The sequence below is a fragment of the Lonchura striata genome, chromosome 20 (genome assembly GCF_050655825.1).
Source record: "Lonchura striata isolate lonStrDom1 chromosome 20, ASM5065582v1, whole genome shotgun sequence".
Taxonomy (NCBI): Eukaryota; Metazoa; Chordata; class Aves; order Passeriformes; family Estrildidae; genus Lonchura; species Lonchura striata.
Window position 1 is genome coordinate 15,262,656 of NC_140722.1, and position 24,088 is coordinate 15,286,743.

At 55.0% G+C, this 24,088-nt stretch overlaps 3 protein-coding genes across 6 annotated transcripts in view; all 3 read left to right on the forward strand.

Annotated features, from left to right (window-relative positions):
• B4GALT5 (beta-1,4-galactosyltransferase 5) overlaps positions 1 to 3,426 on the forward strand; it is a 34,720-nt gene extending 31,294 nt beyond the window's left edge. For both annotated transcript variants that reach the window (XM_021539206.3, XM_085558347.1), the window contains exon 9: positions 498 to 3,426. In XM_021539206.3, coding sequence (XP_021394881.1) covers positions 498 to 645 — 148 coding nt within the window. In that variant the 3' untranslated portion in view covers positions 646 to 3,426. The remainder of the gene's footprint in view (positions 1 to 497) is intronic.
• On the forward strand, positions 741 to 12,140 carry LOC146765749 (uncharacterized). The gene is made up of 6 exons (XM_085558383.1): positions 741 to 777; positions 881 to 1,045; positions 1,517 to 1,618; positions 3,927 to 4,031; positions 5,237 to 6,490; positions 7,799 to 12,140. The coding sequence occupies exons 1-5, from the start codon at positions 741 to 743 to the stop codon at positions 6,427 to 6,429; spliced, it is 1,602 nt and encodes a 533-aa protein (XP_085414509.1). The 3' UTR covers positions 6,430 to 6,490; positions 7,799 to 12,140.
• Positions 12,141 to 19,009: 6,869 nt separating this feature from the next.
• KCNB1 (potassium voltage-gated channel subfamily B member 1) overlaps positions 19,010 to 24,088 on the forward strand; it is a 110,972-nt gene continuing 105,893 nt past the window's right edge. For 2 of the 3 annotated variants that reach the window (XR_014949718.1, XM_021539215.4), the window contains exons 1-2: positions 19,914 to 20,217; positions 21,068 to 21,730. Coding sequence is in view for 2 of the 3 variants with exons in the window: in XM_021539215.4 (XP_021394890.1) it covers positions 21,164 to 21,730 (567 nt within the window). In the remaining variant the exon portion in view is untranslated. Of the gene's footprint in view, positions 19,428 to 19,913; positions 20,218 to 21,067; positions 21,731 to 24,088 lie in introns of those variants that run through there. The other variant, XM_021539216.4, reaches the window with a different exon arrangement.

The window sequence follows — 24,088 nt, forward strand, 5'->3', positions numbered from 1 at the left end:
TTTCCTTCCCCATGCCACCATTCTGCTGGTTTTACTTCCTCGCCCCCATCCCTCAGACTAAAGCAAATTTAGTTCTATTCTTGTTCATGTCTGGTTTCATGAGAGTGACAAGAAGCACATCACCCCTGAGCTGCGTCTCTCTGGGATGGTGTGGAGGGTGGGCTTGGCAGGGCCCCCGGGCTCAGCCCCCTCCTGGGAGTGGGACCTGCAGGCTTTGGGCAGGTGCCACAGGTTCTTTTGGCAGCTGAATGCTTGCTGGTTGCACAGTGAGCATTTTGCCCTTTATCAAGGGATGGACTTTTCTGGAATTTTCTGATATTTACTAACACAGAGTATTTAAATCTGATGGTTGCCTTTATTAAGGACTCAGAAGTTTGTTGTTTTGTAGCTGCTCCTGGGCCTGGCTCCTTGAAAGGTGTTCCAGTAGCCCTGGGAGGAGTTTGCAGGTGCTGTGAGATACGTGGAAGTGACTCTGGCCTCTGGTTCTCGTTGCACAGGTACGCCTTGCTGAGGAAGTCAAAAGAAAGGCAAGCCCTGGACGGCCTCAATAACTTGAACTACTTTCCAAACGTCACATATGACGCCTTGTATAAGAACATCACTGTTAACCTGACACCGGAGCTGGCTCTGGTGACTGAATATTAAGAGCAGAAAATAACTTTGCTCTGCCCTCTACCAAGAGAGCACCACGCTAGACTTTCTTTTCCAAGGGTTATTGAGGACAAGCAACACTTTGTCTAATGAAGGATCACAGTATTGTGGAGAATGAGGCTGAAGGTGCACGCACAAATTGCCCTAGCTGTACCAATCCAGACCGATACCTGGGCAGCGAGCTCAGCAGTCTCTTTGGTTTTTCTGCCACTTGCTTTCTGGGTTTCAGGACAACAGTTCGACCTGCTGCTCTCGTCTCCACATTCCTCCTCTAGCAATCTCTGGCACTGGGACTCTCCTGGGATGTGCTTTCTCCTCCGGGAAGCGGCTCAGCTGAGGGACTCTGGCTTCTTGACAGTGAACGTCATGAGCAATTTGGTTGGCGACTGCCCTGGTGGGAGATCAAACTATTTCTGATGCCATTCTTCTATGTCTGTGCGGTTTTTTTAATGACCTGCTTGAAGTACATACAACAGAATCGCTTCTTAAAGAAGTGTAAGTGTAAATATTCTGTGTAAATCGCCCCTTTTATTTTTCTCCTATGGCTCAAGTCCAAGCAAGAGGTTTACATACGGTCACTCATTTTAGTCCTGAGTTCTGTAAACACTTGTGTGAGCATCACTGTACTTGTGCAAGGTGTTCCCTTGTAAGCCACTGAGACTGCTCTCATGATTCCAGCTGGGCATATGCAGAAATGTTTGTGGGCCAGGGCCCAGAACCTTCCAGTGCAGGGGGTGAGAAATACAGCCGGGTCATCACTCATTCCAGAAACCACAGGGCTGGCTGGTTCCAGGGAGGGTGAGGAAATGGGGAATATTCATTAAAAACCCTCCCTTTTCTGTCCCTTTGGCCGTGTGGTGTGCAGATGAGTCCCGGAGCCATGTGGAAGGCAGCCCGTGGCTGTGGCTCCGTGTCCTGCTGGCGGCGGGGCCGAGCCCGGGGGCCAGGATGGAGCCGCTGCTCCCACGTGAGCCCACCCCACACAGCAGCACTGCCCTTGCTCTGGAACGTGCTGGAGCGGTTTGGGAGGTTGGTTTAGCCTGTGTTTATTGTGTAAATCCAGCAGCACAGAGGTGCTGTGCTCGGTACCTGGCAGCACTGGCACAGGCACAGCCGGTGGGACGGGGTCACAGCTCAGTGACAGACATGAAGGACACCTGAAAATATGAGGACTGGGAGCCAGAGTTTGGTCTGACAGCCCGTCCAGCTATCCAGTGTCAATCCCTCTTTTCTTCACAGCCACCGTGGGCAGGCTGGACTTCAGGCCCTGTCCCCACGGACACAGTCCAGCCCTTGCACAGCACTGACACCACCACTTTCACTGGACCTCTCTGACTTAAATGTAAATACATTGGGTGTTGGTCCTGGTTTGTATTTCCACACAACAAGGGCGGGTACTCGACCTCTGAAGGACTTTAACTCTTTTCATTGCATTGTTTGCCTTCAGTTTCCTTAACTTCTCATGGTTTACACTGTTTTCTCAGTTCCGTGGACGTATGATCCCCATACGCATCTGTGGTGGGTGTGACTGCCCAGGGCATTCCTAACCTGTATCCAGAAAACGTTAGTTTAGAAAACACGAGTTTGTGTAGATCTTATCAGCTGGCATGAGAGGACAGCGAGCCTGTCCTTGAAAAGCGCTGATGAGTTTGTAACTAAGTTTTAAAGTCTCTGAACTTACATGTGCTTTAAACTCGCTTCCCGAGGGGATTCAGCCTGGTTATTTATAGGCAGAGGTGAGAATTTGCTTTTTCTGGCGCATACAGCAATAAAGACGTTTGCTTCGGAGTCTTGATCTGTAATTCACGTGGACCCTTTTGGGGTGTTGAACCCGCATTGCCCTGCCCCTCTTTTCTTTCATCTTGAGACCTTGCTAGAAACCTGTCTTTGTTTAATGGTGCTTCAAACAAGGAATGTATTTCAACTAGTCCAAGTTCACTACCCCAGAATCATGCATGTGTGTGTGAGTCAGTGTTGAACTACCTTAGTTGGGATCCTCAGCCTTCCATGTCCCTGATGCCCGGCACACCTGGTGTGGAACAAAAGCTGTTACCTCTGCTCAGAACTGCACTCTGCGGTTGGCACAGAAGGGTCCATCCCCAGCAGCATCCCATCCTTCGTTCTAACCATGTTGAATTTTTTTTCCCCTTCTTAAAATGTGGATTATCTGAAAATGTGCACTGTTAATCTTATCAGCTATGTCAAATACTGTATAGTAAATGTAACTGTTAAAAACATACTGTCAAGCGCATGTGCTGTTATGGTGTAAAAATTCTTGTATTAAGGAGAACTTGTACATATTCTGGCAGCTGAAGTTCGACAAGGCCACTCGTTTGCCCCTTCCACGTCAGCGCCACCAGTCAGCCCTGCTGAAGGGCAGGTCCTGTGCGATGCCGATTTATTTTTTTTAGATGAGCCATGTGGGTTTTATTTGCAAAACTATTTATTGACAGTCAATTCTCCGTAAAGCTCTGCTTCTCTAAGGGAGGTACCGTCTGAGCATCGGCCGTGCACTTCAGGCCCCTCACCATCAGAAGTGGCTTTAAACTCTCAAGCATCTTTCCATCATCATGGCTTTTGAGCTTACTGTTATGTTTTTAAGAGGTGCCAGGGGGACGTTTTTGCACTGAAGATTAGTGTTTTACAACACACACACACTTCTCAGCAAAGCAATCCTTTGTGTCATTACATTTATTTACCCATGTGTTTGTACATTTTTGTATTTGTTAATTTATGAATGATTTTTTCAGTAAAAAATACATATCCAAGAACAGAGATTGCAGTGCTTTGCTTTTTTTTTTTTTTTAACAGGAGACTGGGGTGTGCTTTTTTAGTAGGAGGTGAGGGGTAAGTGCCTATGAGAATTTGAGTCAGTAAGGGTGAGCCCTTGATGCTCAAAGCTGGCTAGAACTTTCTCATTAGGACTGGACAGAAATAAACTGTGTGTGACATGTGGATGCTCCCCAAACTCTTCCTGATGTGTTGGTGCCTAAGCCTTTTTTCCAAGCATCTGCTTCAGTGTAGTTCCGATGGAGGGGTTGGCTGCTTAGAGTGTTAGGAAGGCACTTGGCTGAAGGTGGTGCAGGGCTGGTGGTGGGGACTGTTGGTGATTGAATTTTTGAACAACAAACCCAGGCAGATAGACAAGCTTCCTTGCAGCAGCTTTAAAATATCTTTCTCCTGCTCTGCAGCATACAGGCATGCTAGAATAAATAGCTGGCAGCCCTGGGTTGCTCCAAGCCTTGCCTTTTTTTAGCTCTCCGTCTTCTGGGAAGCTTCTTCCCACCCGCGGCGCTGGAGCCTGGGGGTGACAGGCTCCTTCCAGCCCCTGCCGCCGCCTGCCCAGGCGGCCCCGCTGCCCCAGTGCCCGCAGGAGGAGGGTGGGAGCCCGTGGGACTCCTGCTCCTGCCGCGATGGGAGTTCCTGACCTGCCTGGGCAATCCCCGTGGTCCTCCAGGGGTACCCAGCTGCGGGGGTCTCTCTGCAGTGTGACCCCCACACGGGGGCAGGGGCTGGGGGGATGGATGCCCCTGGAGATGGGGGAGATGGATGCCCCTAGGTAGGATGCCCCTATGCGGGAACAACGAGACGGGCAGGGCAGGCCCAGCCCGTGTCCCGGGGGGCTGCACGGGACCCCCTTGCTGGGCCCAGCAACAAACACAAGAGCGGGGAGCAGAGCCCCTTTGGGTGGGCTGTGCCGAGGGAAGGAGCCCTGCGAGAGCCCGGCTTGGCCCCGGCACGGCCCGGCACGGCCCGGCGCGGCCAGCGCTGCCCCGGCAGTGCCGAGCCACGGCTTCCCCGGGCGCAGCCCCGCTGCAGGGGAGAGCGCTCCCTGCGCGGGCTGAGAACAGCTCAGCCTCCTGCGCTGCGACATCCCCCGGCTCTGCAGTGTGCCAAAAACCCCAACCTGACAAAAAACCAGCCGCCAAAGAGGGGCTTCTCCCGCTTCCCGGTGTTCTCCCGTGATCAGTACCGTGATCAGGAGGGGGAGACCAGCAATCGCCTGGTATCACTGGGTGAAGCAGGAGCACACGCTCCCCGCGGGCAGCGGGGCCTGGCTGGTCCCTGAGCCCGCTGGCGGATGCCACGCCCTGGTGCTGGCGGGGATGCGGCTGGGCCACGGCGGCTGAGCAGGATGCCGTGCTTAACAGAGCTCGTTCCCGCTGTGCCTCGGAGTGTGTGTCGGGGTGAGCCACGGCCGGGCGGCACGGCAGCACAAAGGGCAGCGGCTGTCCGGCGCCGGGGCCAGCGGGGGCTCCCGGGCACAGCTCAGCCTTCGCGAGGAGCCCTGCCGAGCCCCGTCCGCCTCGCCGCCGGAGCCTGCGGTGCCTGCGCGGGCCCCGCTCCGCTCGAGGGGTGCCCGGCCGCGGCTGGCGAGGGACCGCGGGCCCGGGCCGAGGCAGAAAGAGCCCGGCCCCACACCGCCCGGGCCGGCTGGAGGAGCGCAGCCCGGGCCCCCACAGCCCCAGCCCGCAGCTCAACAAGGGGGCTTAGCCCCGCAGGTGGGATGGGGGCTCGGGGCGACCGGGACCGGGCACTCGGCAGCGGGGCTGGGCTGGGGCCGGGCCGGGCCGGGCCGTGCCAGGCTGGAGCCGGGCCGGGCTTCGGGCCGGGCTTCGGGCCGGGCTTCGGGCCGGGCTTCGGGCCGGGCTTCGGGCCGGGCTTCGGGCCGGGCTTCGGGCCGGGCTTCGGGCCGGGCCTCGGGCCGGGCTTCGGGCCGGGCCTTGGGCCGGGCTTCGGGCCGGGCTTCGGGCCGGGCCTCGGGCCGGGCCTTGGGCCGGGCTTCGGGCCGGGCCGAGCCGCTGGCCGCGCGCGCTCCCACAGCGATCTCTGGCGGCGCCGGGAGGAGCGGCCCCGGCCCGGCTGCGAGGCTGCCACGCGTGCCCGTCCCCGCGTCCCTGTGTCCCCGTGTCCCCGCGTCCCCGCGTCCCCACGTCCCTGTGTCCCGTGTCCCGTGTCCCTGTGTCCCTGTGTCCCCGTGTCCCGTGTCCCTGTGTCCCTGTGTCCCCGTGTCCCGTGTCCCGTGTCCCCGCGTCCCCGCGTCCCCGTGTCCCCGTGTCCCCGCGTCCCCGTGTCCCCGTGTCCCTGTGTCCCGTGTCCCCGTGTCCCCGTGTCCCCGTGTCCCCACGTCCCTGTGTCCCGTGTCCCGTGTCCCTGTGTCCCTGTGTCCCCGTGTCCCGTGTCCCTGTGTCCCTGTGTCCCCGTGTCCCGTGTCCCTGTGCCCCGTGTCCCCTGCCCCGTGTCCCCGTGTCCCCGTGTCCCCGTGTCCCCGTGTCCCCTGCCCCGCGTCCCTGTGTCCCTGTGTCCCCGTGTCCCGTGTCCCTGTGCCCCGTGTCCCCTGCCCCGTGTCCCCGTGTCCCGGTGTCCCCTGCCCCGTGTCCCCGTGTCCCCGTGTCCCGTGTCCCCGTGTCCCTGTCTCCCGTGTCCCCGTGTCCCCGTGTCCCCGTGTCCCTGTCTCCCGTGTCCCCGTGTCCCCGTGTCCCGTGTCCCTGTGTCCCTGTCTCCCGTGTCCCTGTGTCCCTGTGCCCCCGTGTCCCGTGCCCCGCGTCCCCCCTGCGGGGCTGTCACGCCGTCTCCCCACCGACACACGGCACCGCTGGCCCTCTCCCGGAGAACACGGAATTTCTCCGTGCCTGGGGAACAGCGGGGTGCGGTTCTTGCCGGAGGGGAGCAATCCCAGCTTCTCACAGGTCCCGAGTGCACAGGGAAAGCGAAGCCCCCACGTGCCCAGGGCAGCCGCTGGGGAAGCAGCTGGGGGCTTTTGCTTTCTCGGCCTGAGATGAAGCCGAGCCTCGAAGGTGCTCCCAGGCAGCCTTGTGACACCACCCGAGTCCCCCTGGTGAGTTATCCCTGCTCTTGCAGCTGCCACCTAACAAGAAGAAATCACTGTAACTGCTTTTCACCTGTTTAATCTCCTGCCCAGTAAAGATCCCCTTCTCACTGCCCCTTTACAGAGTGGGTCTGGTCTGCTGGGGATTTTCTTGCCCCCTGACCAAAACCAGATAATGTTCTGAGCTGCAGAGAGCTCAGATCTGTCCTGAAATTCAAAAATTATGTTTTATGTTTGTGCTATTTTACCTTTCTGTTTAGTCCTTTTGTTTATTATTGTTTGTCAACATTTTTCTTCTTTTAAACAATGTCACTGCTTTGTTTCAAAGAAAAAAAAAAAAAGATAGGTTGGGGTTTTTTTTTTGGGTTTTTTTTTTTTTTTTAAGCTTGAACATATTTGAGCTCCCTGTTTTCCTTCCCTGCCTGTTTGGCCCAAAAGCCAGGTGTTGGACTGGGGTTGGGATGTAAGCTGGGACAATCTGGGAAGGCACTTGGAAAAGGAGAGAGGTGTTTCTGCACATCCCACGACTCTATCTTCAGAGGGTTTTTCCACAGTGGGGAGTCTGTTGGGAGTTATGTGTCTCTTGGAAAATCCAGGTGACTTGAAGGCTTAACTCACATGTCCCTGCTCCCAAACCCTGTGCAAGCCAGTGGCAGCAGCTGATCCCCTGGAAGCATCTCCTGTGTCCCACTAGGTGCAGTTTAGGATGTAGTGAATTTTTGAACTTGATCCTGCATACCTTTCAAGTTCTCTCTCCTCCTGAGACACTTCAGTCCCTGTTTTTCTTCCATATCCACTGCAACGTCTGCCTGTGGTTCATGTTGTCGGATTCCCGCTGCCCTTGTGAATCTGCCATGTGCAAGCTGGATGATGTGAATGAGTTCTTTGGGTTTTTCCTGTTCTTATTTGGTAAATTTGGGTTCATATTCTGGGAAACTCATCCCAGTGCTCCACATGGTCTGTGGATATAAATCTGCTCTGAACTCATGCCTATTGCCAACGTTTTTCAAACCAGATACTGAACAAGAGAGGGTTTTAGTTAACATAAACCAGAGGCAATTTATGATGACAAAGTATTGCAAGATGTGTGAGGGAAGAGACAAGCTGCTGAAATGTTTGGCTAAAGTGAAGTGAAGAAGTGGAATGTTTTTCTTTGTTCACTGGTGTCCCCAAGGCCCGCTCGGGCAGGGTGAGGAGGCTGCACACCCCAGCTGCCTCTGCTGGTGCTTCGGGGGCAGGATGGAGACCGACTCTGCCCGGCAGCCCTCGGCAGGGCGTGCTGGGTACAGCTGCTGTTTTGTTCTCTTTTCCTTTAAGACCCCTTGAGAATGGATGTTTCTCCCGAGGTGTATCTAGCAGTGCAGAGCCCTCAGAGTGGCTGCTGCTCGGGCAGGCTGTGCAGACTCACTGAGCCCTGCTTTCCTGGCTGCTTTCTGCTGGCCAAGGACAATGGTTTCTCCTGCTGGGACCTGAGGGAGTTGGACTTGGAGATGGACTTGATGGAGATGATCGCTGAGGAGCCCAGGCTCTGATGGGGAACTCGGCTCTCAGGTATCACAGGGTTTGAGATTAGCGTGGTCTAACACAGAGAGGTATTTAAAAGCTCTGCTGTTTTAGAGAGGTGGAGCAGTGTGGGGGTTAACGGGGAAGTCTCCGCTGCTCCAGGTGGGAATTAGCCTTTTCCCTCTCTCCTCTCTGGCCCAAGCTGGCTCCGAGCATGGCAATAGATGGCACTGCTGGCACAGGCTGGCACGGGCTGTGGGCTTGGTGCTCGGTGCCCTCCGGCTCTGGGCTTCGTGTCTGAGCTGCGGAGCCTGACCTGGGCAAACCTGCTGCAATGACTGCAGCAAGCCTTCATGTCCTCACCTGAATTTTGGCTTCTGTTTGCATGCAGGAGAGAAGGGAGTGTCTCTGGAAAGTTCCATCTGAAAATCCAGAGCAGCAAAGCAGCTGGGAGACCCTTCAACATCCACTGCTCAGGACTGGGGATCCTGCTGCACTGTCCTTGCCTGGGCCAGACCCAGACCCCACAAACCAGCTGGGACTCTCCACCAAGCCAGAGATCTGGGAAAGGAGGGAGAGGGTGCTCGCCTGCAGGCTTATTAGCAAGAAAGCAATTAAACCCTTAAAAGAAATCATCTGCACTCAGGCTGTCCACCTTCATAACATCCCTGTCTGCTGGGGAGAACCTGTTAGAGCTGGTGCTGGGGCAGGCTGGTTCTGCATCTCTTTGGCTGTCCAGCTCTTCATTCTCCTCTGTTAACCCCAGCAAATGCTTCTTCCCTGTGCTGCACAGGTGATGAAAACACCCTCCATCACAAGGCATTCCTTGCTTATTTGCAGTCCTGAGGTTTGCTGGGTGTGATCTAGAGACAGATAACAGCTGCTTTATTCTTTCTGATGCATGACCAAGTCTGCTTGTTTCCAACATGAATGATTAAAGACCCACGTGCATTTGTAATGACCATATTCTAATTAAAAAGCAACCCCCTCTTCAAAAATTTGGGCAGCTATAGTGGCGTTGTGCTAACCAAAAATTAATTAATTATTTATATGAAATGCTCTGGTCTTTAAATTACTTGGGTTTAATGTACTGCAAAGGCACTTGTATCAATAACAGGGCTATTTTGCTTCCACTTAATCATCACAATTTTATTTATTTATTTATTACCAAGAACAAAAATACCTAAGCTGGTCCATCTGATACTTTGCTGCACCGCTGATGGGCTGCTTTTCCTCCAGCAGCTGTGGTCTTGCTGTTAAGAGGTTCTTTCACAGCCCCCTGAAGGCCTCGGTGCCATGTGTGAGCCAGGATGGGGCTTCTGTCAGCCCCTGCTTTGTCACCACGGGGTGTTGTCACTGACCCATGGGCTGCTTTGTGGGCTCTGCTCACTCCAGCTGCTCACCTCGGAATAACTCTGGGTCCTTTCAGGTGTTTATTTTTAGGGTAATGTAGGCCTGGTGTTCTTCTGGCTTCTCCTATTTCTCTCAAGTTCCCCTCAGCCATGGCAGCAGTTCAAGGTGAGTTGGGAGGAGTGACTGAAGCAGAGGACATGCTGCAAAGCTGATGTGTGGGTGTAGCTGGATGATGCAGCGGTTCCTCTTCTGCTTCTTTTGGTTACCAGCAACTCTTCATTTTCTCTTTTTTTCAATTATCATTTTTTAAAAATATTTTCCATTCAAATCAGTTGGGATTCAAGCTGCCCTGCTGCTCAGCAGCCACCCCATTGGGACTGACTGGCATGTTGGTGTGAAGGTGCTGTTAATTCCAGAACAGGCAAGAGAGTTTAGCAGCAGCAGCTTTGGAAACGAGGAACTGATGGGCTGCAGGAAGGTGTTGTTGCATAACTGCCATTTCTAAAAGGGGGGTCAACAGATTAATAACAGGATTTGCTAGTTAGAGGTAAAGGAGAATCCCTGAGAAGAAGTGGAGCAGAGACCCCTTGAGTGCTGCTGCTGGGACACTGAGCTCCCAGGCTGGTGTGGCCAGGTTGAGAACTGCTGAGTGTGTGACATGAGGTGGGCCCAGGGGACCCTGAAAACCTTCTGAAACACCAGCCCTAATTCTGGTCACTGCAACCAAGATGACTCCTGCTGCTCCAGGTGGCTGCTGGGGTGTGTAGCTGCAATGCACACGTGAGGTTCTCACAGAACAGCCACAGCGTGGCAGGAAGGGAGATGGAGATGTACCCTAATCCATCCTCCTGTACCAAGCCAGGATCAATATGTCTAGACCATCCAGACAGGTGCTTAAGGATCTTTTTCTTGAAAGGCCAATGATGTCTGCACTCCCTATTCTCCTTGCACACACTACCCCAGGACTTTACCCATTTTTCCCCACAGTCATCCTAATGCTCCCATCCTGCTATATTTTGTCCAGTTCCCAGCAGAGAAGGAACACAAACCATTGCAATCTTCTACAGAAGCCTTTTATGAATGGAAAAGTGTTACCCCATCCCTGCTCTGCCTTCCGTTTCCATGAGTGGACCATTTTCCTCCACCTCTCCTCAGAGGCTGTTTTCTACGTCTCTGGTCACTCCTTTTGCTGTCCTCTGCTCTCCCTCAGCGGGGCCTGACGTCCTTGATGAGCAGTGCCCAAACTTGGATGCAGGGCTCCAGCCGAGGCTGTGGTAGCAGGGCATGTGTCTCACACACAGCTTTTCTGTTTATGAATTCCAGCACGATAGCTGCAAAAGAAAAGCAAACCATGTCCTGGTAGCCCTTGAGATTTGGACATGGTGGAGATGAGGACCATATAAGTACATAGATGGATGTGTGGATGAAATGCAGATTTCACCAGTCAGACCAAGGAAACGGAGCTGGTGCTGGTGTTTGTGAGGGTCTGTCCTGCTGAGCAGTGGGAGGAGGGTCATTCCCACCCCGCAGGACACTCCCCAGGCCGCACGGCAGCCCTGTGGCTGCCCCTGGGGCCACACCACTGGGTTTGGCACGCCGGGGCTCCCAGTGCCTGCGGGGCGGCTCTGAGCCTTTCTGTGCTGAGCTGGGCCCCATTAAAGCCCTTCTCATTTGCTTTCCGCTCACAGGAGCAGGCTCTCTGTGAGATGAGCTGCACATTTCCCCTCCCCTGCAGCCCAGGCTGCTGCGTGATGCAAAGCTGGGCTCTGCAGAGGATGGCGGGGAGGCGTCGGAGGAGCCCGCGGTGGTGGCTGGAATTCCTGTTGCCATAACAACCCAGCGCAGCCCTTAAATTTAGCAGCGGTTTGAGCCCGAGCCCCGCTCGTCCTTCCCTCGGCAGCGCAGAGCGAGCGGCTTTGCTGCCGTGCTGCCGCTCCGAGCCCCGGGGCGGAACGGGGCACCGCAGGGTGCGGTGGGCTCAGGACGCCTCTGACCCGGACTCCGCGGGCTCTGCTCCCCTCAGCCCTGCTGTGTGCGGCCCGAATTCTGCTTCGGCCCAGTCAGCATCCTCGGGGAGCAAAGAAGAGAACCCCTGGAGGAGTGGAAAACATCTCACTGCTGGAGCAGCTGTGGGGTGGGAGGGTACCGAAAGCAGCGGGGGGCACAGTGCAGCTCTCCTGGCAGGGATGGTCCCAAATCCAGCTTGGGGATGGTCCCAAATCCACCCAGGGATGGTCCCAAATCCAGCTTGGGGATGGTCCCAAATCCACCCAGGGATGGTCCCAAATCCACCCAGGCATGGTCCCAAATCCAGCCCAGGGATGGTCCCAAATCCACCCAGGGATGGTCCCAAATCCAGCTTGGGGATGGTCCCAAATCCACCCAGGGATGGTCCCAAATCCACCCAGGGATGGTCCCAAATCCAGCCCATGGATGGTCCCAAATCCACCCAGGGATGGTCCCAAATCCACCCAGGGATGGTCCCAAATCCAGCTTGGGGATGGTCCCAAATCCACCCAGGGATGGTCCCAAATCCACCCAGGGATGGTCCCAAATCCAGCCCAGGGATGGTCCCAAATCCACCCAGGGATGGTCCCAAATCGAGTTGAAGTCCCTTAGTCTGAGAGAAAGGTCATCACATGGAAAATTTACCGTGTGCCTTTGTTTTCTCCAGTGCATGATTACACCACAAAACCATCTGTTATGTTTATGTTTATTGCCCAGCAAATTGTGTAGATGCTTTTAGAAGTTCTTGTTTATCTATTTAATTAAAAATTGGGTGCTATACCATGGATCAGGAAAAGCCCTAAACTGCAGGAATTATTTATTGTTGCAATACAGTGGGAGATCTCCCAGAATGCTGGCTCTACTCTGTTGGTTTCATTAGGGTGGTGTAGTTGAAGTAATTTCACTCTGTTAGTTTGTAAAAAGGATACTTGGATTGCAAGATAAAGCTGCTGGTTGGTATGAAATGCTAAAATTAAGGTTTTCTCATAAAATCCTAATTCCTCTCCCTTGTTAATCTACAGAGAAGTGCAACTGGCAAATGTCAGAGGAAACCCTTACTCTTTACCATCTCCAGTAACATCTTATCCCTCTCAATATTGTGTAATTTTCACCTGGCTGAGTCATTGAAAGTAGCTAACTTTCCTGAAATGGTCTTCCATTCCTTCTAGAGACCAACAAATGGCGGAAAATTCCAACCTGAGCTTTTTTAGCTTTGGCAAAGGTACAAGTAACTGAATATGGAACAGCCCGGGCAGGTCAGGCAGGTGCCCCCCAGCACAGCAATAGGAGGCAGCTCTTCTGCACCGACTCCTTTATCCCCTCAGAGGCATCTTCCTTCTGTTGACCTCTTCTGAACTAGATTTGAAAGACATTAGGTCATAAATCTTGGGGTTTAAGAAGCAAAGATACCACTTTGGGATATCACAGCCCAAAACAGGACATCAGGGTTCAATATCAATTGAACATTGAGTAAAACAGCAAGGACTTGCTTTCCATCACCTGGCTGTCATCTTCCACCTCCCTCTTTCTTGAGAATTGTCACTTTTTAACCCAACCAACACGCTGACCAGTGCATTGGGGCGATGAATTGGTAGAAGCTGTACTCCAGCCCACCCTTGTCATGTCAGTGTTGTACCTGTGGGACCGCAGCTTTGAGGCTGTGTCTGAGGGTCTGGGGGCTGTGTGTGCTCTGCAGCCATTCCCAGGAGCTGAGCACTGGAGCTCACCCCGGAGATGTGTTCCAAGGGAGCACAACTTTCAAAATCTGGAGGGTGCAGCTTGCAATGGATCCATTCCAGTGCCACAGAGGCACGAGGCCGGGGGTCCCTGGGTGTGCTGGTGGCTGTGAAGGTGCCTCCTGCAGGGCTGCAAGGCTCCTCTGCTGCGGCTGCAGCTCCTCAGCGCGCAGCGCTGACACAGCTGCTGCTCTCTGAGAGAGCGCTGAATTCAACCCTGCAAACTGTGAGCAGGCTACAGGATTTGTTCCTATCTACAAAGTCACCCCCTAAATGTACTTTAGTCCATCTTAGGCCTGGAGCATCACATTTCTCCTGATTAAGCAAATGATTGGGAGGTTTGGTTTCAAATTGCACTGCAAAGACTTGTAAAACAAACCACTGAAGTTCCTGGGTTGCTCCCCAGACAATGCTGATTGTTTGTTCTTGTTCCCATCCTAATTAAACTTTTTTCCACTGGGAAACTCTAGTTTTAGTCAATTTTTTTTTTTTTTTTTTTTTTTTTGCAAAATTGAAATGGTATTTTTTGGTTTACTAAATTGAAATCCACAAAGACAGATGGTTTAAGAACAGATACTGAGACCTGTTCACGTTGTTGAGTCTGACTTTCAACAATGCATCTTCATTGAATTCCCTTGTCTGCAGGAGTTCTGGGGGCTATTAGCTGCTCTAAATGGAAAAGCAGCTGCTGGTACCATGGGCATTCACTTCCAGAGGTGGCACATTCCCTGAGGCTGCAGCCCCTGAGATTCACCCAGCCCACATCAGCCTCCACACTGCTGCCATCCATCTCCCTTCCTCCTGCCCTTTGGAAGTGGGAACGGTTTCTGCAGCCACGTGTAGCACCCCAAAAGTCAATTCACATTTTATCAGCGCTTCTACTGCAGAAAGCTGGAAAACACCCCTGCAGGACCAATAACTTTAGGCGAGGAAGAAACTGCAGCTGCTTTGTGGAGCCCAAGGTCTCCTGGATGGGACTGGTGCTGTCCTGGCTGAGCAGCAGAGCTGCATTGCTGCCCCTGCCCGTGGGTGCCCCTGCCTGTGGGTGCCCCTGCCCGTGAATGCCCCTGCCCATGGGTGCCCCTGCCCGTGGGCGCCCCTGCCCGTGGGTGCCACATCCCCTGCAGGGCCCGGGAGGCTTCCTGAGCCTGGCTCGCAGCGCCGTCCTTGACCTGGGCTCGTTTCTCCCCTTCCCTCGGGCCCGTCTCCTCCCAGCCAGCAGAGCCTGGAAGCGCAGCTGGGTGGGAGCTGCAGAGCCACGGGAGCTTGGCCAGACCCCGTCTTTTCATCTGCTCAAAGCCAGGCAGCAGGAATTCCTGTGCTCCCGCCGGGTCTGGGAGCTGCTGAACCCCTCCAGAGCTGGCAGGAGTGCAGAGCAGGATTCCCAGGGCTGCCCTGCCACATCCTTGCCCTCTGCGAGAAGGAGCCTCCTGTGCTTTACTGGAGAGTCGCACTGCAGCTGCTTTTCACAGAAAACAACACGTTCACCAGAATTCTGTGTTATAATGAGGAGTTTGAACAGAAAAATGCTTTTTAGAGGACTCCAATGCTGGAATTCAGAGAGGATAGAAATTTCTTAGCTGTTGACCTTTTTAGATGTTTAGTCATGCCAGAAAATTAGTCTCAGCTGGACAGGGGATGACTGGGTCAGGTGCTGGAGTAAAGGTTGCAAGGCTGTTGGGAATTTTGGTGCCTAAATCAAAAGCATCTGAGGACAGGGAGGGCACTGAGCTGGAGGATGAGCTGAGGTCTCTGCTCTCTGCACAAGTGCTCACTGCTGGGCTATTTCTAAAAACCAAAATAAAATCTGCAGTTTTCTGATCTTTTCCAGCTGCTGCTGTTTGAAAAACAAAGTGGACACTAAGAAATGCTTGGGAAGATGCAGCACACAGAACAGCCTTTAGGAGGGGTCTCAGGCTGCAAATCCCAAGGGGAAAGAAAAATGTCATTGGCACCTTAAAGAGGGGCCAGAAGAGCCAAAACAGATGGCTCCGTTCCCCAGTTTTCCTCTGGCACCTCAGCACCTGTGCCTCAGTTGCTCCATTCTGGAAGTGCAGCTGCACTTTCAGTGCATGATTTAGGGCTCTCCGTTTGCCTTGCCGCCTCCCCTTTGTCCTCGCTGGGGTGCTGCTGGGTCCCGCTGCCCCGCAGGACAGCCAAAAGGGCATTTCAGAAGAGCTCGTTAAAATTCAGAGTAGTCTGTCCCATGTGGAGAAGTTTAATCCGAGACAGCCTTCAGGAAAGGCTTATTGCAGCCTTCTGCATCACCCACAAACACTTTGGGGAAAAGCAGGGAAGGAGAACAGACTGTTAGATAAGCTGCTTTCAAATGATCTTTGTAATCCTCCAAATTAAAATGTGGTTTATTAAAGACAAGTTACAGATGCAAAACAACCCAAAAAAGGCTGGGAGTGGCCCTTCCCAGAGGCAATTGATGCTATTGCTGTGCTGTGACAGGATGTCACTGAGCTGGAAGCTGTCCCCACAAGGAGCCAGCCCCATGGGGCAGGAGATGCCCAGCCTTGTCCCCAGGGAAGCTGCACTTCCTCAGCACTGGAAGGAGCATTAAGTAGTTGCTTGAAATTCAATTTGACTCCCTCATCACCATGTCCCTTCACAGCCAATGGTGCGAGGGTTCCCAATCCCAAAGCAGCTTCAGCTTTTACTGTTGGAATGGCATGAAGGAGGGGAGGAGAGTGTTTATGGCAATTCAGATCAGGGAGTGGCCAAGCAAAAAGGGCTGCTTTGTGAAACTTTTTTCAAGGCCTGCCTATTTTCTACCAGTTTCCCACAAAAGGTGGGCCATAAAAAGCTTAACCTGTTGGAATGAAAGCTTCTCCCACAGTGGCAACAACCTCTGTCAGCAGTAACAGGCTCAAGGCAAACAATCTTGGTAGGAATCACTAATGGACATCTCTTCAGATTTAAAGTACATTTAGCTGCTCATTCATCCCCCATCCCACGGCACCCATCTCTCAGGCTGAAAGGGAATATTATGGTACTTTCTTCCCAGGAACCATGTGAGATTGCTCTCTGACTGCATATCCACTTTTAGGATCCACATATGCAAGAGCAGAGCAATTCTTGTTCTCATTATCCTCAGGAAACTCTGCGCTCCAGGACATTCAGCTGATGGCATTTTTCCAGCATTAGACCACGAAGTAGATTTTGTCTGTGCTGAGTTCAGTGTTTGCTTTGCCTCTAAGGCTGAGCCCTCAGCCTGTGTTTGTTAAAGAGGAGCTGGGCAGACGATAGGCCAGGCCTGGAAGTCAGAGGGGTGTGGGACAGGAGTCAATCCCAGCAGGAACGTGTTCAGGTCACGGCTACCTTACTGCCACCTCCCCAGCTCAGGGAGTTCCTTCCCAGTTCAGGCGGAAGCTCTTCGGGGAGGGGACCTGGCTCCTCTTGCCCTGCTGTGAGTGCTGGGAGAGCAGGCAGGGCTCCTGCCCATGAATTCCTGGGAATGCTGCTGCCTCCAGGTCCTGGACCCTGGCTCTCCCAAGCATTTGGCCTACATTGTTGAGAGGTAGGAGAAGATTTCTCAGATCCTTTTGCAAGTTCCCAAGCAGATGGGTGTCAGGGACAAATGGACCCACTGGGGGCTTGGCATTCCTCAGCCAGCAGAAATCTGTCTATTTTTCCTTCCTGAAGCAATTGGATTTGGTCTCACACCTGATGTGAACTAGACACAGCCAGGAGATGATGATTTGCACACCTTAGGGAATAGGCTGGGGCTATGACTCCCGTGCCCCTCAGAGTCATCCTCACCAAGAAAGAGGGAAGGTGGGTCTGACAGAACCATCCTGGGAAGAGGAGCCAGGGGCCAGTGCCTGTGCTCAGTGGGCACAGACAGAGCCTGAGCAACCACGGGAGGAGATGCACGTCCTGGGAAAGGCTGTGCCAGGGGGAGGGCTGCCAGAATCTTCTCTGGTACCCGATGTGTGCACGGGCACCTCTCCTGCCCTCCTCCAGAGCGGTGCCAGCCGAGCAGGGCTGCAGCTCTGCCAGCCCCTCCTCGGGCAGCAGCAGGGAGGGAAGCCAGCCTGGAACGAGGGGGGTTGGGGCGCCCCCGGGACTTCAAAACGCATCCAAAAAGTTTACACAAGCTGAAAACTTCAACTCTTTATCTTTCCTTAAGGTTCATTTTTGGATCATATTTTGCTGCCTGCTTCCAGTGTTTCCCCCGGTATTCCAGTATTTCCATGCTCCTGGGCTCTCAGTAGCACAAGCACTATCTATCTCAGTTCTTTTTGCACTTTTCAACACTTGTTGTGGCTCTCTGCCAAGGAACCTGATAATTTTTTCCCATTTAAGGGAAAGAATTTTGGGCTATAAAATAAAATCTTCATTGCACCTAAAGTGTTTCCAGTCTGGAAAGAAAACCCCTGGAAACTGAGGGAAGTCTTAAAGGGACATAATAGGCAACACTCTGCAACAGAGGCAGTTTATTGTGCATGATTGCCTTTCCCACTCCCAAAGACAAGCACAAGGCCCTCGGGCTGCAAGAACACTATGGGTTATTGTCACCTCTCGGAGCTCATCTCAGAATGTGAAACTCAGCAATGGGGAGCCAGCCAAAACTCGGGGCCACCAAAGCTGCTGCTCCCCTCTCTGTGGGGACCCCCTGTCCCCACGCCACGGCTGTGCCGGGGCTGGGCCCAGCTTTGCTGTCAGGCCGGGAGTTTCCTTTTCTCACAGCCCTTTGTCTCCTGCCAGCAGTGAACGAGGCAATCCAGCCTTCCCTCTCGCCTCACAGGACGGACAGGAAGATGCTGGACCATCCCACGGGCTTTGGGAAGATGTGATGCTTTTCCTTGTGCAGGCAGAGGAGTCACTGCAGATCAGCAGAGGGACATTTATTTCCACATTTAGGCTCAGCCTATTTCCCTCTCATGTTTAGCTCAACAAACACTGCCTTGCAGACCTGCTCTGCCCGGCAGTGAAATCCAGATATGTCTGTGCCACTGAATGCAAGCCCAGGAGAACACCTCTTTGCTGTGCCCTGCGTATTTCCTCTGATGTTCTCAGGGTTTAAGGTGTTTCCTTGTCAATAACTGCTGTAATACCCGGAAAGAAACAGGGCTTGCACAAACTGCATCCAAACATTTGGCTGGCTCCATAGGCTGGGGAAATAACAAACCATAAATTAAATTTGCAAAGCTCGCAGTACAAAAATATCAATTGAAATGTGTATCCAAACCAAGAGTGGGTGAAATAACCTTGGAGAAGAGCGAGAGGGATGCACATTTCTGCATCTTCAGGCCTGCACTGCCCCTCGCTGACAAACTCTTTGTGTGGGACAAGAAATGCTGCAGGGAACAGATGTCCTGGGGGTGGAAACATCCTCTTCTCTCCCCAGACTCGTGGATCACCCCAGGCAGAGCCAGCTGGAGGGGCTGCCCTGGGCAGGGCTCCCTCTCCCAGCTTCCTCGGTACCATTTTCAGCACCGGCCAGCAGAGCAGTGTGGAAGGGGGGCTCCCAGCCCTGGGGGAGCCTGTGCTGCCCCTGTTCATGCCCCACTGCTTGTGCCCTGCTGCCCCTGTTCGTGCCCCACTGCCCCTGCTCGTGCCCCACTGCCCCTGCTCGTGCCCTGCTGCCCCTGTTCATGCCCCACTGCTCGTGCTTGTGCCCCACTGCCCCTGTTCATGCCCCACTGCCCCTGCTCGTGCCCCACTGCCCCTGCTCGTGCCCCACTGCCCCTGTTCATGTCCCACTGCCCCTGCTCGTGCCCCACTGCCCCTGTTCATGCCCCACTGCCCCTGCTCGTGCCCCACTGCCCCTGCTCGTGCCCCACTGCCCCTGTTCATGCCCCACTGCCCCTGCTCGTGCCCCACTGCAGGGCTGCTCCTCCAGCCTCTGGGCAGAACACGCCAGTGCAGCGGCAGGGCAGCCTGCATGATGCAGGGAGGTACAAATGCCCTGCTAATAGCACCAAGGTGCCTCTCCCCAGTGATTTCACTGGTGAATCTGATGCACCTCTCTGCTAGACACAGGCAGAAGAAGCATAGAAAATGGGGGGAAGCAGCACTGGGGGTCACTTTTCCTAGTTAATCACATAAATTCAGACAGCTGGTTCCAATTTCAGGAACTTCACTAGAGTCCAGGAGCCACGAGCAATCAAGGCAAGAGGCCACAGCTGTGTACCCTAGGTACACCAGTCCAAACAGGTGAACAAATTAAGTGATAATAATTGGTGGTAATAGAGCTCCAGGCTGCTGCTGAGGGCCATTTTCCCTGGTGGGAGTGAAGGAAGGAGACAAGAGGGACAGCCTGGCAGAGGAACACTTTGGTTGCCGTGCTCTTGCCTGGAAAGTTGACGTTTTCTCTATTTCTGCTGTGTTTTCAGGTTAGTAAATGCTGCTTTACGTTATGTTTATAGCCCTAATCGGCAGCAGAGCTCCACTGCTATTCCTCCTGTCTGCTTCTGCAAATATCGGCAAGCAGCGTTGCGGGCTCGTTCCCCCGCCGAGGGGCAGCCGGGGTGGGGGCGAGGGCCCGCTTCTCCCTCACACCGGGGCGATGAGCACCGTCCCTGAGCTCTGCCGCCGCCGGCTCGGCTCGGCCCTGCCGGGCTGCCCGGCGCTGCGGCTCCGGCGGTGCTGCGGCCCCGGGAGCCGCCGGAGCGGGGAGCGGGCCCGGCGGAGCGGGGAGCGGGCCCGGCGGAGCGGAGCGGGGCGGCCCCGCGCTGCAATGCTGGGCTCCGGCTCACGGTGGAGCTGCCCGGCCCCGGCCCCTCGGCCGCGCCGGAGCCGCGGGCTGCACTTGTTGCTCCATCCCCGCGCCGGGGCAGCGGCAGGGAGCGCCGGAGCGCCGGAGCCTCGCTTCGTGCTTCGTGCCCGCCCGGGGGGCGGGCGCAGACGCGGCTCCGGCGCCGGCTGTGGGTAGGAGCGAGGAGCCGCAGCCGAGGGAAGGCCTCGGAAAGCTTCCTGGCGGAGGACCCGGTTTACCTCGCTTCCCTCCCCTCCCCCTGGGCTCCGCGGACCGCCGGGAGCGCCGCCGCCATCCCTCCGCCCCGAGGCTGCCCGCGGGGGGATGCGAGCGGGGCCGCCCCTGCCGCCCGCCCCGCCGCAGGATGTAGCCGCCCTCGGCCCCGCGCACCCCGCACCGCCTCGCCGGGAGCCCGCAGCAGGAGGAAGGTGAGGGCTGCGCTCGGGCCGGGCCACGGAGCCTCTCCCGGTGCGCGGCGGCCGGAGGCAGCGGCGGGGCTCCGCTTTTGGGGCAGGGGGGACCCGGGGCGGCGGGGCCGGGGCCGAGCCCCGCGCTGTGCCGGCTGTGCTCGGGGGAGCCGCTCCTGTCTGCGCCGGGGTTTTCTCTTCGTGCCATCTTGTGTAAGCAACAGTGCTCGGGGCTGTCAGGAACCAGCCGGCTCCCCGAGACAGGCTCGGGGTTTTTTTTTTTCTGATTCCCGTTTTCGTTGCTTTCCCGGGTACGCAGAGACCGGTGCGGGGGGCTTGGGGGGCGTCCCTGGGCAGCCCAGAGAGGGAATGCGCGTCGTTAGAGTGGCTGCAAATCCTCCTTTTTCCCTGCCCCGGCTCTTTCCTCGGGAAATCTCTAAGGCTGGAGTTACTAAAAGCCTGCGCATCTCCCCGCAGCCTACGCGGCCGGGCAGGGCGGGGGGCGCCCCTGGGGCCGCTGGGGCTGGGTCGGGGGGACACGCGGGGTCCGGCGGGGCCGGGCGCTCCGGGACGGGAGCCCGGGGCCGGCGCATCCCCGGCCGGCGGCCCGGCGCCTCTCGGGGCGCATCGCCGAGCGGTGCTCGCGGCAGCCCGGCGCCCGGGGAGGCTCTCGGGGCCGGGCCCGAGCTCCGCAGCCCTCCGCGGCGGGGAAGCCGCGGCCGCCGCCCGGGGGAGCTCGGCGGCAGCGGCGGCCGCACGTGGCGCGGGCCGGGCCGGGCCGGAGCGGGCCGGGCGCGGTTCAGCACCGGCGGGCGGACAGCGCCGCCGCCCCCCCGCGGCGGGCGGGGACCCACGCCGGCCTCTCTTGCAGCTCCGGGGCATGGAGGGGACGGGGAGGTGAGCAGCGCCGGCCCCGCGCCCTGCCCCGCGCCGCACCGCGCAGCGTCCAGCCGCCGCGGGACCAGCGATGCCGCTGGGCATGAACAAGCATGGATCTCGCTCTACTACCTCTCTGCCTCCGGACCCCACCGAGATCGTCAGGAGCAAGGCCTGCTCCCGGAGGGTCAAGCTCAACGTGGGGGGGCTGGCCCACGAGGTTCTCTGGCGGACCTTGGACAGGTTGCCGCGGACCAGGCTGGGTAAGCTCAGAGACTGCAACACGCACGACTCCCTCATGGAGATCTGCGACGACTACAACCTGGAGGAGAACGAGTACTTCTTCGACAGGCATCCCGGGGCATTCACCTCTATCTTGAACTTCTATCGCACTGGCAAGCTGCACATGATGGAGGAGATGTGCGCCTTGTCCTTCAGCCAGGAGCTGGACTACTGGGGGGTGGACGAGATCTACCTGGAGTCCTGCTGCCAGGCCCGCTACCACCAGAAGAAAGAGCAGATGAACGAGGAGCTGAAGAGGGAAGCAGAGACCCTGAGGGAAAGGGAAGGGGAGGAATTCGATAACACTTGCTGTGCTGAGAAAAGGAAAAAGCTCTGGGACCTCCTGGAGAAGCCCAACTCCTCGGTAGCGGCCAAGGTAAGCGTTCCACATCTCTGTTGTCTGCTGGCTTGTGACTGGTGAAGCTTACCTGAGGTGCTGCCCTTGATTTAGTGTCTGGGCGCTTGTGGCTGGATGGATGCTGTGAGTGAAGGAGAGGAAGCCCTCTCGTACACAAATGAATTTCAATGGTTTTTTTTGGTAGTTTGGAAGGGATCTGGTTTGTGTCCCTGGGGCAGCCTGGGCTGCCCAGTGTGGGAGAAGCTCCTCTGAGCACTGGGTCAGCATGCAAAGACTGCTGTGGCTGGATATTTTAGACTTGTTACCCACTGGCCTGTGTTGGTGCGGTTTGCAATAGAGATTTCTTTGGGCCTAAAACATGTGAGACTTCTGCTGCCTAACCAAACTGGCTTTCAAGAAGCCACTTCTGCTTGAGCTCCTAGACCCAGGTGCAGTGAGGAAATAATGCCTTCCATTCCAAGGCTTAATTTAATTTTTTTTTGTAGTGAAATATGTATCAGTTATTTGTATCATGCACTCCTAGGCTGTGTGTCTGCTAAAGCTGGTGTTTGAATTTCATCCTTTCCCCGATTCCAGCCTTTAAGTCTTCCCTGTGCAAATGATGCAGCTCTGTCAATAGCTGAAGTGCTGCTTACTCTGAAGTTGGTTCCAGTGGACAAATCTACTTGAAGGCATTTTGAAGATAAGATCCATGTTGGGAGAAACCAATGTCAGAGTTGGCTCGGATAATTTAGCTGCCTCATGTTAGTCACATTTTCTTTAGTGAGGAAAATCTCTGTGAACACAGTGATTCAGTAACCATGGGGACAAAAGTGAAGGGGGAGAGGTTGAAAACTGTGGGATGAATAACTGAAAAGCATGAGAGACTGAGCAGTAGAGACCAAAACTTGAATTTTCTGTATACCCACATCCTCACTGTATGGCAGAGAAGTCACAAGAAGCTCTGGCTACCTCTGTAATGCACCTCCCTCTGTACAAACATCTGCAAACGCAGACCTCGGCTCCATCCCTTGGAAGTCTGGCTGGGATGGGCTACTTGTGAAAACAGACTCCTTTACCTCTTTTCTCTTCTCAAAATGCTGCACACCATGAACCAAGAGCGTGTATGAAACTTTGGGGAAGGGATTTCGTGAGGTATGGACTGGCTCAGCCCAGCTCGGAAGGGGAGGCATGGACTGCCTTATGAGCTCCTTATCACTTCTTTAATGTCAAACAGAGCCCCAGAGTGCCTCTATCTCTCCAGTGGCACAGATGACACCGTGATGAACACATTAATAATTTATAAGGCTCCTTTGGCACAGTCCTGGAATCCTGAAACACAGGCCCCAGGCTTTGCTGTCTGTGGCACTGACTCAAAATCCATTAGAGACTGTTGATGTTCATGATTTATTGTATATGAGCAAGGGTCATTCTTGCCAAATAAGTGTCTTTTGTGATTTATAAATGAAATACTCTAGCTTCATTTTCTGAGAAAATTCTCAGAGTAAGTGCACTTGGCATTGCAGGCTCTGGATTAATTGAGAGGGAATGGTAATGCATCATTACCCTTAGCATTTAAAGCTGCCATTCTGTGCCTTCATTACTGCAATGAAAGTGATGCTGCGTGCTCTCAAATCCTCAACTATTCCAGCAGTTCCCAAACACAGGTTCCCACTCGTTTCATGTGTTAGCAGGGCAAGCAGGCCTGATGAACAATTAGCTTAGCAGGCAGGGACAGCAGTTCTGCTAAGCCTATTCTTTATCCGATTTGCTCCCTGCTGGTGGATTGCCTTTCCCTCGTGCCAGAGAATGCCCTTAGCTTCGATCACCTTCCTGAGAATTCAATCCACATTCAATAGGTTGGACTCGCCCTTCAGCTCCTGGGGAAGGACACGGGGAGGGACTGGGCAGCCTGGCCCGCTCTGCCCTGTCCAGCTGTGCCAGCTGTGCCCGGGCTCCCCGGCAGGGTGTGTGCCAGGCTGAGCCCCGGCTGGCAGCTCCTGGCCAGCCTTCCCCAGCTGCAGCTCCTGCAGCACCCGTGCAGAGGCCAGGGGCCTCTGGAGCTTCTGTCACCTCTCCTGCAGCTCAAACTGCTCCTGTGGAAAGGGACCACGGTAAACTGCTGTGAGCTTTGATGTCACGCGAGGTCCTTAAACCGCTGCTGGGGAAATCTGAGCCACTCTTGTTTATTTTATCTCTTCAGACTTGTTCCACTGAGTGCAAAGGGTTTTCCATGCAACAGATACAAGACACCTTTATGTTCTCTGTTTAAGAAGTGCAGAAAATGGGTACAGGTGCAGGTTCTCCTCCCAACCCAAACCAGGCTCTTTGGCTGTACTTTAACATTTTCTGCACAGCACCTCACCCCTCCATACCAGCTTACTCCTGGGTTGTACT